Source organism: Epinephelus lanceolatus, chromosome 5, assembly GCF_041903045.1.
Source record: "Epinephelus lanceolatus isolate andai-2023 chromosome 5, ASM4190304v1, whole genome shotgun sequence".
NCBI lineage: Eukaryota > Metazoa > Chordata > Actinopteri > Perciformes > Serranidae > Epinephelus > Epinephelus lanceolatus.
This window is the reverse complement of record NC_135738.1, coordinates 46,349,538-46,366,013: the sequence shown is the minus strand read 5'-3', so window position 1 is coordinate 46,366,013 and position 16,476 is coordinate 46,349,538. Positions and strand designations below refer to the sequence as shown.

Below are 16,476 nucleotides of genomic sequence, written 5' to 3'. Positions count from 1 at the left end.
TATAGACGAGGCCTAAAATGTGCCTTATGTTTACTCCTTGCCTCACGGTTGACCATGCTCATTGAAATTCTTCTTTGGTTTTTAATGGTGATTGGCATCCACAAAGTTGCATTATAAGTCTCCACCTCATATATAAAATTATACTAATACTAATAATGACACGTTCTAGTGCAAATTTCCTATTTTCCAGTTGTTTGAGAGAGCCTAAAAGCAAAAAAAAAGCTGCTGTACAGTACATCTTCTCCAGAAACACCAACAACATCCAGAAATCTCCTTACCTCACCTGTAACTATCTCAGTTTTCTGTTGCCACAAAGGCCAAACACTTGATCTGGTCCTTACACAAGCAATATTCCTCATGCTTCCTGGTGATTTTTCCTCCTTAGCTTCCTGTCTTATGTATCTCATTTTACCTACTTCCCCAAGTTTATTTTTTTCTTCATTCTGGCTCTTATTATTTCTGCCTTTCTAACTCTCTTTGGACAGATAGCCACCCATGCTGCATCATCGCCTTTGCAAAGAACACACTCTGCTTCTTTCACACAGTCTCATTCACATTCATTCTCTCCACATTTACCATCTTCTACACACAAATTAACTATAACCAATCTTCCAATAGTTGTTACACTGAAGTGGTTTGGGGTCAAACTGCCGTATTTAGTTGTCCAATTTAAATGTTTTTTGTGCAAAACACAGTAATCAGGCTTTTAAATAAGTTCTTAATTGTAGAATGTTACATCAGGTCCCTAAAACTCCCAAATTACTAGAAAAATAAAGGGGGCATGACCTCTGTGTCTTTGATGATAGCTACAGCCATGGTTACTTTGAAACATTGTTGGATTTATTAAAGGTAACCTCTCCTCTCCTTCACTGCACCATTGCTCCATAGGGCTACTAGTAATGAAAAACTGCTAAAATTATCTTACCTATCATACTTCTACATTTTAACAGAAATGCCTGCAGCTGTGTCAGGAATGATGTCCAGGAATATGTTTACATGTGATCATACTGTATGGTACTGTTTATTTCTTGTTTTAAGTGCTGAGCATGGCAAAGCTAAAAAAAAATATATCTTGAAGCTTCAAATCTGCTTCAGCAAAGAAGTTGTTGCTTATAACCATCTGGACATCTCTATTATGCCCCTATGACCTGAATGCAGCATTAGTCCAACATAACTTCCAGTGAGTCAGACAAGAGTTTTACCTGTATTCTGTGCCAGGAGGTTATCACTGGGTGACAGCACCTGAGCTACAGACTTTAAATGAGCTGGGAGAGGATTATGCAGGAGATAAAACTGCAAGTGTGTCCTCACTGGTGTCATCTTTACCACAATGATAAAAACCAGTGGGTTCCAGTTATGCAAACATGTAACTGGATCAATGTGGCAACAGTCGATTATTACAAGCAGTTTGTGGTAATGAGCAGGCCTAATGACCTTTTGTTAGCAGAGTGACTCATTCATATTGATGCACAGCATATTCAGGCTACCTCTAATAAGCAACTGGGTCAAAAACGCTGAGTGACTGTATCTCCTGGGTGCACTGTTTCATTTCTGACACACTGGCCAAGTGAGTCATGGCAACATGTTTAGTCAGTCACACTGGTTCCTGCAGCAGAGATAAGAGGCTCGTTAGGAGCAGAAGAAGAGTCAACTGTTGCCTCTTTGCTTTCCGCAATAATAAAAACAGCCTTTGCATGATTGGCCATTCAGATCTCCCATTCATTTCTATTGGATAAAGCACCCTTTGTCTATTTTTATCCTTCTCCATTGACACGGCTGACGAGAGTAAAGACCAACTCACCAAAACAAGTCTTTCAGGCATAAATATTGCCTTTTCATATCACTTTTCCATCAAGTAGATCTAGCATGCTTCCTCTCTTTCCATCATTTCACAATGAGTGGCTCACAAACATTCAAGAGGCCCTGATTCAGTCCCAACCTGTTGCTTAGGTAATGGTTTAGTGGACTGGAATACATGGCCTTTGTGTAACCGCCTACTACCTATTCTCTGCTCTCCACCACTCTCTCTCAGCTTAAATGAGCTTTTATCTTTTCATAATGTTGTTCTCAAGGAGTCATGGTTGGATGAAGTTCATTCATTTCCTCCTTTGCTGGTAAACAAGCATATTGTCGATTTATAAACCATCACAGCTAATGAGCACAAACATCTCTGTATTAATACACAGAGAATTTCAGAGTGGTTCATCGTACACACACTTATCAGCATGTAAAGTAAGCACCCAGACAGGAGGGTTAATTGCACAGAAGACAGACACAGTAAATAAGTTGGGTGGACTGACCATGTCTGCGTCCACTCCTCGCTGCTCTGGCAGCAGGGGTTTCTCCTCCGTGAACTGCTGCTCCTTCATCCCTGCCATTCTGGACAGCAACCTGCAATCACCATGGCAATATGCACAAAAACAACAGATACATTTAAGGTTACACTATCATTTCATCATGCAAAATAGAGTTCACGAGCATTTGCATTGTTACCAGTGATTGTATCAGTGCAGTTTCGGTCAGATGGAATGAAACAGTCCTTCATGGCGTGATTTCATAAATTCACATTGTAAAATTATGGGAGGACTAAGATCAATGATTGAATGTAGTACTGAATTGGAAGAATCTGAGCAGCTGACAGACGAGGAACTGATTGGAAACAGAGAAGATGGAATCAAGATGGATATTAGTTTTGTTGCATACCTGCTCTGATTTACTGGAAGATTTATCGGTAAACAGAACTTAGGAACAATTTAAAATTTCACTTTCAAACTTGCGTTACAGAACCGGTGATGCTTCAGATCTGAGCTCTGAAATGAACGGTGGTCTGTGAAGTTTTCTTTTAAACAGACAGCTCTGTTTATGCTTGTGTGTACCTTTGAGGTCTGATAACTGTGTTGAATTTTTTTAGCTTCCTCATAAAACGTTTGCAGACTTTTTGATTATTTTCAAACCTGCCTTGCTAATTTCAGCCCATCATCACTCCCAAGTCATCAAATATCACCACTTGGGTCAGTAGGGGTAGGAATCATCAGAGGATCCAAGATACGATATTATCACAATATTATCATGATTTCTAATATGTTGCAATATGCTGAGTAATTGCAATTAAAAATATTGCAATTTATTACCCTTTTTCAACTGTAAATTATGTCCCCAAAGGAAAACTATGTTAACATCTGCTTTATGTAATAAGATAAAGTTTTCAGTCTGTTTATCTCACCTCAGTAATTTTATGCAGCAGCAAAATGTATCTAGTGGACTGAAAAGGCAATCGATTATATTATTCTAATAGGCCATCAGGAGTTTAATTCTTCGTAATCATTTATATATTAATATATATAAATATTATATATATATCAAAAATTGATACTTGCACTAAGTGACAATATGATATTGCCACACAAAAATATTGTGATACAATGCTGTATCAATATTTTCCTCCACGTGCATTGGTTAGTGATTTTGGCATCAGACACTGATGCAAAAATGTGGTATGATATGACACTGATTATCGTAGGTTTACAACACTGGCAGATGGCTTCAGTTTAAAATGCTGCCAGCAACAAAGTATGCTGCTCAGAAAAATGAAGCTCCTTGAGTGGAGGGACTCTCAGACCCCCCACTTAATATGTGTCCCCCCAAGTGTTCAGACAAAAAGTAACCCTTCTCTGCATGACTGTAAAGGTATTGAAATTGTTTGTCACATCATAGGTACTGCACAACTAAGGGTGCTTTCCCACCTGTTGTTGGGCTCATTTGGTTACCAGAAGGAAAAAATTATCCATTGTTGCATTTTAGTTTTAGTTCAGTTCCTGTTCACACTGACTTTTTGCAAATAAACCAACAGAGGTAAGCACGAAGTTCTACCGACTGACAGGTAACTCATTGATTGTACTCTTTTGGTGTTTGTCATCCTGCATCATCAGTGCATCATCAGGACCCATGTGGGGAAATCAAATTCTGGTGACTGAAAGAAGTTTATGCAGCAGCACTTTAATGCTTGTAAAGTGTTAATATTTCCATTCTTTGTTTTCACAAAGAGCTCATAGAGAAATAACTGATTGTAAGCATTACTAAGCTATTATTAGACTTAGGCCAAGCTAGCGCTAAACTCTGCTGAAAAATCAACACTGGACACACTTAAACTAACAAATTACAAACTACCATCCAACTCTGAGAGAGCTAAGAAAATAACACAGTCCATCACCTACTTAATGTGCAAAGATCTGCGTCCATTCAGCGATGTTGAAAACAAAGGCTTTTGCTACATACTAAAAACATCAAAACCGAGGTATGTGATCCATCCAGACGTTTTTCACCGACACAGCCGTACCGAAGCTCTACGGAGAAGTGAAGCATAAAGTCAAGGAATCTTTAAATGCAGCAGGAAGGGTGGCATTAACTTGTTACACCTGGACTTGGTGAGTGGATTCATATGCGACTATAACGGGGCATCATCTCACAGATGGCAATACTCAGCATATCGCAATAATGTTATATTGTGACCCAAGTGGCGTGACAATATCGTATCATGGGTCCTCTGGCGATTCCCATGTGTATGCACTAGCAGAAATAGGTTATAGGATATACATGGCCCTTTTCAGGATCAATTATGAGATGATGGACAGATTTCATGATCAGCAGATGGATTTATTATTGATTTAGCTGTTGCTAAAATCACATATCTGCTATCATAAAATCCTGTGGTTGGTTCATTTTCTTTAACACCACAAACAAAATGCACCTGAGTCCTGAGTCCGTTTGGAAGCGGACTGAGACCCACCTTTTTGAGCAATCTTGGTGGGGTTGTTTGGTCCACGCCGGGGTTCAATTGACAGCTTTCACACCAGCCCAAACGAAGTGTACTAACTGCGCGAATGGACCTGAGTGTGTCTTAACCAAACCAAACAGGTTAGGAGTGAAAGCACCCTAATACTACCTCATTCGCCAATATACTCTAAAAATTAATCCCTGAGAGGTGAAATCCAAACTAGAGAATGACCAGTCATCTTTTCCTAAAGCTGAGTGCAGTAAAGTGAAAAAAACACAGTTAAGTGATGTTCTGCTCCAGTTTGCAAGATAACAAAGAAGCACTCAAAACTGGAGTCGACGTAGATGCTTAGTGACCGAGATGACACTGTGAAAAGTGAAGCTGAGAAGACTACTGCCCCAAAGATAACAAGAGGAACGAGACTGTATGAAGGTCTAATTAAACTGGCTTTTGGGTTTTAGGGCACACACACACACACACACACACAGCCATAACACACAGGACACCAATACGCTGTGACACATCAACACACAAAGAGTGGGCTCAGACAGGGTCAGTACAATAACGCTGCTACAGTAGACGATCAGTTCACCAATGCTGGAACACAGAAGACACACACATACTCATTTTAGATTTTGTTTTATACATCACCCAACATAAAACTGGGGAATTTATTTAGATTTACACTTTGTTTCACATTAAATAACCCTCTCTACATTTCCTCATTCAGTAGAAAGATGTATGAAACTGATGATATAACTGAGCCAAATCAGGGCTTGAAACACCTTCACATCAACACACAACAGCTCTCTGTCCCTTCCTTTCTCTCTCTCCAACCTTATTTGCCCTTCACTGTTGTCTCTGTTCTCTGTCTGGCAGCCCCAGCACAATCTGTGTTTTTATCTGTCACCCTTAAAGAGACATAGCCCAGATGCCACTTCCATTCACTCACAGTTGCTGATGAATTGCGTGTTTGTCTGTGTGACCCTAGATTGTCAGAGGTACTGCTTACAAGAAAAAAATCCACCCTAAGAATTTATCCACATCACCATAGGACAGGTTTTAAAAGAAAATTTCCACCTGTCAAAGCTTACACGTGACTAATCTGTGCCACTGGCAACAACACAAGGTGACTTTGTGAGTACAGATAGAGTTGGCCAAATGGATTGCATTTCCTAATGGTGCAAATAATTCTAAAGTAGACAGTGAACTCAAAATTGACCTGGGAGCCTCATTCATGATCTGAGGCACATTAAGATACCCAAGGTTAGATCTTACAGTTGTTAGTGTGATGTAAGGCTGTGTTGATTTTTGTTGCCACTAGAGGACACAGTATAGTCATTTTTCTCTTTAGTTGCTAAACGCTCCACTGTGTTCACCAGCTAATCGCTAGCTTTTCTGTTTATGGTTTAGTGTACAGGGAGTCTGTCAGAGGTGTCTGGAAATGATGCTTAAGACGGCTGCGAGACTGAAACAAAACAATGAGCTCAAAGATGCTGAAACTCTCTGTAGAGTTGAGGGGTAATAATTCTCTGTGGGTTCACCTCTATGGATGACCTCTTTTACACATTACACATAAAGTTTTAATAGTTAGATTGCACTCTGAGGATTATGAAGTGCAGTGTTCTGGCTGTGTTTTCAAGACACACTGGTGATGAACAACTCACGCAAATTTCAAACAGTGTTTTCAGAAATACAACATCCCATCCAGGGAGGCTTCCCATGTGTTGTTTGCGTCCCATAAAATTATAAAGCCAAACCCTGTTCTTTTTTCCAAAACCCAACCACGTCAACAAAATAGGTGTGATGTGTAAGGACTGTTTTGTTTCGGTCAAAAGTCTAGCTGCTGAGTTTGTATGGTATAGCATAGTAGTAGAATATGTATATCTGATGTATAGATCAATTGAACAAGGCATTACATTAATCAAGCCAGGAAGATATAAGAGCATGTATGGTTTTCTTTGTGTTACTGAAGGACAGAAGTGACCTACATTTGGAGATGGTACTCAGCTGGTAAAAATCTGGACTATGTTTTTTACATGTTGCCCCAGGGTCAAATTACTGTCCAGAATAACACCCAGATACAGAGTGAGGGGGGTGATGAGTGGCTGAATTTAGTTTGAGTTATGTGATGAGAGCTTCTGTTTTTCAGAGTTGAATTTTAAGAAGTTTTGGGACATCCAGCTTTTTTCTTTTCAAGATGGCACCACCCGAGTGGCAGTTGGTTACAGTAGCTCCGACCCCTTTCTGCAGGGGTCTCAAACTCACGGCCCGGGGGCCAGACACGCCCTCCAGACCATTCTATATGGCCCGCTATTTGATATCAATTTATAGTGAAATCCGGCCCGCTGCTGCGGCCGTGAACGCAGCGGGCCTTGAACGCAGCCTTGTCACGACTGAGGAAAAATGCCCGATTCTGTTTTTGACCCTTCAGCGCATCATCCTAGGACCCTTGAATGCATCACCACACCTTAAATCAAGTAGGAAAAAAAACAAACATTTGGCACGCTGCTAACACTATGACCAAAAGAAAGGTTGACGCTGAGCACAGAGTGTTTCAGGAGAAGTGGGAGACTGATTATTTCTTCGTCGAGTTTAAGGGGAATGCCACCTGTCTCATCTGCAATGAGAAAATTGCCGTGTTTAAGGAGTACAATCTAAAGCGGCATTATTCAACTAAACATGCAGAGCAGTATGCTAAGTACCAGGGAGATGAACGGACACAACGAGCTGCACAGCTAAAGAAAGGACTGTCAACGCAACAAAACTTCTTCCAGAGAGCAAGAAAGGAGTCCGATGCAGCACTTGAAATAAGTTACGTTGTCAGTGAGATGATCGCCAAATCGGGAAAGCCGTTTACTGAAGGTCTGTTTCTTAAAGACTGCATGGTGCAAGTTGCAAATATTGTCTGTCCAGAAAAAACGAGTCAGTTCAGCAACATAAGTCTGACAGCTAACACAGTGGCAGAGCGCATTACTGAGCTATCAAGTGACATTTATGAACAGTTACATGACAAATGCAAAAGTTTCCGTGCATTCTCTGTGGCACTGGATGAAAGCACAGACATTATTGACATGGCTCAGCTTGCCATTTATGTACGCGGTATTAATGACCAGTTCCAAATAACAGAAGAGTTACTGAGTGTGACCCCGATGCAAGGCCGCACCACAGCTAAGGATGTTTCAGGTGCAGTGTGACTCACTTGAGAAGGCTGCCCTCTCCTGGAAGTTGCTGGTAGGAATAACGACAGACGGTGCACCATCTATGATAGGGAGGAAAAACGGACTCGTAGCGCTTGTTCAAAAAAAACTGGGGGAGGAAGGTGCAGATTCTGCAATTGCTCTGCACTGCATTATCCATCAGCAGGCACTGTGCAGCAGGTGTTTGAAGTTTGACAACGTGATGTCTGTTGTTGTGAAATGCATCAATTTCATCAGATCCAGGGGCTTACAGCACCGCTACTTCCATGCCTTTTTGGAGGAAATTAACGCATCATATGGGGATGTGCTGTACTTCACAGAGGTACGGTGGCTCAGCAGGGGAAATGTCCTGAAGAGGTTTTTTGAGCTGAGAACAGAAGTGAAGACGTTCATGGAGGAGGGCAGGCTGGACCTTCCTGAGCTTGATGATCCCATGTGGCTGATGGACCTAGCTTTTCTGGTTGACATCACACAGGAGCTGAACACACTCAAACTGAAGTTGCAGGGTCCAGGCCAGCTTGTCACTGCAGCTTTTGAAAATGTCAAAGCTTTCATGATAAAACTGATGTTATGGAAAGCCCAGCTCTCTGAGAAAAAACTCTTCCATTTCCCAGCGTGCAGGTCTCTAGTGGAGGAGGGCACAGCATTCAGTGGTGAAAAATATGTTGCTGCCATTGAGAAGCTACAGCAGGAATTTGACCAGCGGTTTGCAGACTTCAAGACACACAGTGCCACTTTCCAAATGTTTTCTGACCCCTTCTCCTTTGATGTACAGAATGCCCTCACTGTGTTACAAATGGAGCTCATTGACCTTCAGTGCAATTCTGTACTCAAAGCCAAGTTCAGAGAGGCAAGTGGAAAAGAAGACAAGCTTGGTCAATTTCTGAGAGAACTACCCCCATCCTTCCCAGAGCTTTCCAGGATGTTCAAGAGGACCATGTGCCTTTTTGGAAGCACATATCTCTGTGAAAAACTATTCTCTACCATGAACTTTAATAAATCAAAGACTAGGTCCAGACTTAGTGATGCTCATCTTGAAGCCATATTAAGGGTTTCAACTGCCACCTCCCTCAGAGCAAATGTGGCCAGGCTGTCTGAGAAGAAGCGCTCTCAGGTGTCTGGCAGCAAGCATTAGGCAAGAAAAGCCAAAATTGACTGTAAAATAGTTCATGTTGAGAAGTACAGTTGTTCGAACAGTTGAACGTTTGTTTTTTGTTTTTATTTCAATTTTTTTTCAATCATTTTTTTGTGGAATACTTGAAGTGGCCCCCTTGTGACAAGACTGGATGCTTAGCGGCCCTCAGGTAATTTGAGTTTAAGACCCCTGCCTTTCTGTCCTTTAAGTGTGTTTTTCGTGTTTTTTGTTATTTTTTTATTCACCAATCTCACTCGTTCGCGTTCAACAACGGATGTGCAACTGCTGAGATTTGTTTTATGCTTTTTATTCACTTCTGGACTGTTTAAAGTGACTTCTGGAGAGCCATTCAGCCACGGCTCGATTGTTTAATACTTGTACTCGTGTACTCCCCAACGAGAGACCGGAGATCCCCAAGGAGTTAAGGAGAAGGAGACGGGATGCAGAGCTGGAGTCAATTGTTGGGCGTGGAAAAGACAGTACGAACCAACTATACTGTCCGTTATTATGGGGAATGTGAGATCTCTCCCTAATAAGATGGAGGAGCTCATGGCGCTGACCAGAATGCAGAGGGAGTACCGGGAGTGTAGCATGATGTGCTTCACGGAGACCTGGCTGAACAAACTCACTCCAGACTCACACGTAACTCTCAACAGATTTCAGCTGTTCAGAGCGGACAGGATAGCAAAGGAGACCGATAGAGGAAGGGAGGGGAGATAGTGATGTATGTGAATGAGAGATGGTGTCACCCGGGGAACATCAGTGTTAAAGAGCAGTGCTGCACCAGGGACATAGAGCTAGTCATCGCGATAACGGTGTACATCCCGCCGTCGGCTGATGCTGCAGCAGCCTGTGAGCTCCTACACACTGTTGTGTCTCAGCTCCAAACATAGCACCCCCAGTCCCTCATCCTCTCCTCATGACTTTAATCATGCTTCCCTGTCCTCCACCCTCCCCACTTTCACACAGTATGTGGACTGCCACACCAGGGACTGCAGAACACTGGACTTGCTGTATGAAAACCTCAAGAATGCATACAGCTCATCGGGACTTAGACCACAACCTGGTCCATCTGTCCCCTGCTTATATACCCGTGGTGAGCAGACAAACCCCCACCATTAGGTATGTGAGGAAATGGTCTGAGGAGACCAGCATGGCACTGATGGACTGTTTTGGAACAACTGACTGGGGAGTGCTGTGCAGTCATGGGGAGGACATTGACAATCTGACTACATCACAGACTACATAAACTTCTGCGGGGAGAACACCAGCCAACACCAACTCCAACAACAAGCCGTGGATGACCCCTGATCTGAAAGTGCTTCTGAAGGAGAAGAAGAGGATTTTTAGATCAGGGGACAAAAAAGAGCTAAGGACGGTCCAGAGGGACCTTAAAAGAGAATTAAGGAGAGGCAAGGACAGCTACAGGAGGAAGTTGGAGGAGCGCCTTCAACACAACAACATAAGAGAGGTGTGGAGAGGCCTGAACACAATCTCTGGCCACAGCAACAACAGCGGGAGGGGCCTAGAGTCTGGAGACCGGGGGTGGGCGAATGAACTGAACCTGTTTTTCAACAGGTTTGATTCTGCTTCCTCTCCCTCCCCCACCCACCAGAACACAGACCCAGCGCCCTCTCACCCTCTCTGGCACACCTCCTCCCCCTCCCTCAGGACATCAGGGACATCAGCTGCACCCTCCCCTCACCTCTTTACCTCCCTCCACTTCTCACCTCCCTCCCCCCATCTTCCTCAGCTGGAGTCACCCTCTGCCCCCGCTGCAGCTTCTCCATAACAGCTGACCAGGTGAGGAGGGGGCTCATGAAGATCAAGGCGAGAAAGGCTACTAGTCCGGATGGCATCAGCTCCAGACTGCTGAGGGACTGTGCAGTCCAGCTCTGTCAGGTGGTTCTGCACATCTTCAACCTCAGCATCAGTCTGGAGAAGGTTCCTGTCCTGTGGAAGACTTCCTGCATGGTTCCTGTACCAAAGACTGCACACCCCAGGGAGCCCAACCATTTTAGACCTGTAGCCCTGACCTCCCACCTGATGAAGATCATGGAAAGGATTATACTCAACTACCTCTGACCCCTGGTTAGAACAGAACTGCACCCCCTGCAGTTTACATATCAGACAGGCATTGGGGTGGATGACGCAGTCATCTACCTGCTCCAATGCTTTCAATACAATACAGCCATCTTTGCTCAGGGGGGAGCTGGAAGGAGCTGGAGTCGACCGCCACTTGGCTGCGTGGACCATCGACTACCTCACCAGCAGACCACAGTATGTGAGGCTTCCTGACTGCGTGACTGTGTGTCTGATGTGGAAGTCTGCAGCACGGGGGCTCCACAGGGGACAGTCCTCACCCCCTTCCTCTTCACCCTGTACACATCAGACTTCAGATACAACACGGACAGCTGCCACCTCCAGAAGTTCTCTGATGATACAGCTATTGTTGGGCATGTGTCAGAGGGGAATGATCTGGAGTACAGGGGGGTCATCATGGACTTTGTCAACTGGTGTGCAGTCAAAGGAGTTAGTGATTGACTTCCACAGGAATGCGCCCCAGACTACTCCAGTGAACATCCAGGGCTTGGACACTGAGGTCGTGGAGGAGTACAAATACCTGGGTGTTCACCTCAACAATAAACTGGACTGGTCCTCGAACATCAACGTCCTGTACAAGAAGGGCCAAAGTCGTGTCCTCCTGCTGAGGAGGCTGAGGTCCTTTGGAGGGTGCAGGACACTGCTAAGGACTTTCTATGACACTGTGGTAGCATCTGTCATCTTCTATGCAGTGGTCTGCTGGAGCTGTGGAAGCACGGAGAGGGACAGGAAAAGACTGACCAAGCTCGTCAGGAGGGCCGACTCGGTCGTGGACTGTCCCCTGGAAACCATCGAGGAGGTGGGTAAATGAAAATGGTATATACACGAAACTAAAGGTGAGACCTTCTGTTTATAAACACAAAAAACAACAACATTTAATTCTATCTTATTCCATTTCTTTTTTATCAACACTTGAATTTGTGAATTTTCATTAAAAAACAACAACCTGGACAAAAAGCTGAGAAAAATGCATTCTTGTCAAAGAATGTCATTTTAAAGGATGAAATCAATTCACATTTTTTGTTTTTTCTCATTTCCTCATGTCAGTTTGAATTGTAGAAATAAAAAAATAAAACTAAATAAATAATAATAATATTCTCTTTGAGGTATAGCGGAACATGTTGCCACGTTCAGTGATTGTTCAGTGTTCTCTCTCCTTACAAACGGTGTCTGTCCCCTGACCACCTAAATTAAATTAAAACCTATTAAAACCTCTTCTGAGACAGAAAGATAAAACAGGAGAATTAAATGTGGACTGGTAAATATCAGGTCTCTATTGTCTAAAGCAGTGTTAGTAAACAAATTAATATCAGATAATCATATTGATTTTCTCAGCCTCACTGAAACCTGGCTGTGTCAAGATGAATATGTCAGTCTAAATGAATACACTCCTCCCAGTCATAATAATACCCACATTCCTCGAGGCAGCGGCCGAGGAGGGGAGTTGCAGCCATTTTTAACTCTAGTCTGTTAATCAGCCCTAAACCTAAACTAGATTGTAATTCCTTTGAAAGCCTTGTTCTTAGTCTTTTACATCCGACCTGGAAAACCTCGCAGCCACTTTTATTTGGTATAGTGTACCGTGCTCCTGGCCCGTATTCTGAATTTGTATTTTAATTCTCAGAGTTTTTATCCAGTTTAGTTCTTAAATCAGATAAAGTTATTATTGTAGGTGATTTTAACATTCATGTCGACGATGATAATGACTCCCTGGATATCGCATTTACCTCATTATTAGACTCCATTGGCTTCAGTCAGGGTGTACATGAACCCACTCATTGTTTTAACCATGCCCTCGATCTAGTTCTGATGTATGGAATTGAAATTTATAACCTAGCAGTCTTTCCACAGAATCCCTCACTATCGGATCATTATTTAAAAAATTCTTTTTTCATTTTACTCGATTACACACCACTCAGCAACAGTTACTATACTAGATGTTTATCAGACAGTGCTGTCACAAAATTTAAGGAAATGATTCCTTCATTGTTGAATTTAATACCATGTCCTTCAGTAACAGAGGTTTCCCGTACCGACTTTAAACTGTCCCGAATTGATCATCTTGTTGATAGCACTGCAGGCTCGCTGCGAGCAACACTCGACTCTGTAGCTCCTCTTAAAAAGAAGTTAACAAAGCAAAGAAAGTTCGCTCCTTGGTATAACTCTCAAACCCGTAAGTTAAAACAAATATCGCAAAAATTTGAAAGGAATTGGCGATTTACCAAACTGGAAGAATCTCGTTTAATCTGGGAAGACAGTCTCAAAACGTATAAGAGGCTGACTGAGAGAGCCTGAGCAGCCTTTAGCCCTTAGCAGTAATGATTTTATGAACTTTTTTAATGACAAAATTCTAACTATTAGAGGCAAAATTCATGACCTCCTGTCCTCAGATAGTACCTATCTGCCCTCAAACACAGCTCTAAGACCTAATATATACACTGCCTGGCCAAAAAAAAAGTCACCACCAGAAAAAAAGGTCATACACTCTAATATTTCGTTGGACCGCCTTTAGCTTTGATTACAGCACACATTCGCTGTGGCATTGTTTCGATAAGCTTCTGCAATGTCACAAGATTTATTTCCATCCAGTGTTGCATTAATTTTTCACCAAGATCTTGCATTGATGATGGTAGAGTCTGACCGCTGCGCAAAGCCTTCTCCAGCACATCCCAAAGATTCTCAATGGGGTTAAGGTCTGGACTCTGTGGTGGCCAATCCATGTGTGAAAATGATGTCTCATGCTCCCTGAACCAGTCTTTCACAATTTGAGCCCGATGAATCCTGGCATTGTCATCTTGGAATATGCCCGTGCCATCAGGGAAGAAAAAATCCATTGATGGAATAACCTGGTCATTCAGTATATTCAGGTAGTCAGCTGACCTCATCCTTTAAGCACATACTGTTGCTGAACCTAGACCTGACCAACTGCAGCAACCCCAGATCATAACACTGCCCCCACAGGCTTGTACAGTAGGCACTAGGCATGATGGGTGCATCACTTCATCTGCCTCTCTTCTTACCCTGATGCGCCCATCACTCTGGAACAGGGTAAATCTGGACTCATCAGACCACATGACCTTCTTCCATTGCTCCAGAGTCCAATCTTTATGCTCCCTAGCAAATTGAAGCCTTTTTTTCCAGTTAGCCTCACTGATTAGTGGTTTTCTTAAGGCTACACAGCTGTTCAGTCCCAATCCCTTGAGTTCCCTTCGCATTGTGCGTGTGGAAATGCTCTTACTTTCACTATTAAACATAGCCCTGAGTTCTACTGTTGTTTTTCTTCGATTTGATCTCACCAAACGTTTAAGTGATCGCCGATCACGATCATTGAGGATTTTTTTCCGGCCACATTTCTTCCTCGAAGACGATGGGTCCCCACTATCCTTCCAGTTTTTAATAATGCGTTGGACAGTTCTTAACCCAATTTTAGTAGTTTCTGCAATGTCCTTAGATGTTTTCTCTGCTTGATGCATGCCAATGATTTGACCCTTCTCAAACAGACTAACATCTTTTCCACGACCACGGGATGTGTCTTTCGACATGGTTGTTTAGGAAATGAGAAGCAACTCATTGCACCAGTTGGGATTAAATAACTTGTTGCCAGCTGAAAGATAATCGCCCATGCGGTAATTATCCAATAGGAGGCTCGTACCTATTTGCTTAGTTAAATCCAGGTGGCGACTTTTTTTTTTTGCCAGGCAGTGTATTTAGATTGCTTCTCCCCGATTTCTCTTCAACAATTGGCCGCAGTGATTTCTTCATCTAAATCATCAACATGTCTCTTAGACCCCATCCCAACTAGGCTACTTAAGGAGGTCTTACCTTTAGTTAACACTCATATATTAGATATGATCAATATATCCTTATTAACACGCTATGTACCACAGTCTTTTAAGGTAGCTGTAATTAAACCTCTACTAAAAAAGCCCACCCTGGATCCAGAGGTGTTAGCCAACTATAGACCAATATCTAATCTTCCCTTTCTTTCAAATTTCCTTGAGAAAGTAGTCGCAGAACAGCTGTGTGATTTTCTCCATGAAAATAATTTATTTGAAGAATTACAGTCAGGATTTAGAGTGCATCATAGCACTGAGACAGCACTAGTTAAAACTACAAATGATCTTCTGATTGCTTCAGACAAAGGACTCGTCTCTGTACTTGTTTTATTAGATCTTAGTGCGGCATTTGACACAATTGACCATCAAATTCTGCTACAGAGACTGGAACACTTAATTGGCCTAAAAGGTTCTGCACTAAGCTGGTTTAAATCTTATTTATTCTTTATTTATCGGTTTTCTTTTTCCAAAATTGTCACATTTAAAAATAGGAAACATCACATGCATGTTTTCAACAGCCATTCAAACCTTAGAAAAGAATTTTGTTTTTATCCTCTCCACTCTCTTCTTGTCCTCCCCATCTCTCTACCTCCTCCCTCGCTCTCTCCCTCCCATAGTGACCAGTTTATTAAATGGGTGAATGTGACCTTTCTGAGGCCGCTGGAATGGAGCCACAAGGAGTATTAATATGAGAACAGAGACCAGACAACAACACTCCTCTCCCTCCTGTTCTCTGTCTGCTGTTTTCCTCTGTTTTTCACAGCTTAACTAATCCTTCATCCTCTTACAAAAACAAGTCAGTGAAATCTTTTTTAGATCAATTTTTTTTTCTGATTGATATTCCACCTGATGGTGGTTTTTGCAGTTGCTGTTCTAGTTCCTGACACCTGGAAGCTCTTTTCTCACAAACCATCCTCCTTTTACTTTTACAGCTTGTTGAATTAAAGAGTAGTCTTGCAAGAACAAAGTCTGGACCACAGTTTAAAAATTGACCAAATTATTCAATAAACCCTGCCAGTGTTAGTTACTGTTGCTATGCCTGTCAAGCTTTCTGTTCTGTTCTGTTCTGTTCTGTTCTGTTCCGTTCAGACACTGCAACAGCAATACTTACAGTCACTTTAGTTTCCTTGATTGATTTTTAAGATAACGTATTTGCATCTGTACATAAAGGGGCTGCCCTTTACCACCTTATTTTTGACTGATGTTTTTAAATATCAATTAATTAAAATAAAGATTCTGAACTTTGTTTTATCCGAAAAACATGCAGAATGCATTGGGATACTTTTTCAGCCCTGAGTTGTGGCTACAGCTTCAACAACCTCCACAGTCTGTTAGTGGTCTGAGAGGGCCAAAAAAAAGTCGGAAAAGGACTCAGTGTACCTGTCACTGTTACTCACTAATCTCAGTGCTTTGTGCACATGGTAATAA

General features: G+C 42.4%; 1 protein-coding gene across 8 annotated transcripts in view; it reads right to left on the bottom strand.

Moving 5' to 3' along the window:
• Positions 1 to 16,476, bottom strand: part of ndrg4 (NDRG family member 4) — a 142,165-nt gene that overhangs the window by 63,227 nt on the left and 62,462 nt on the right. For all 8 annotated transcript variants that reach the window (XM_033635634.2, XM_078168276.1, XM_078168275.1 and 5 more), the window contains one exon: positions 2,301 to 2,391. In XM_033635634.2, the coding sequence (XP_033491525.1) occupies positions 2,301 to 2,378 (78 nt within the window). In that variant the 5' untranslated portion in view covers positions 2,379 to 2,391. The remainder of the gene's footprint in view (positions 1 to 2,300; positions 2,392 to 16,476) is intronic.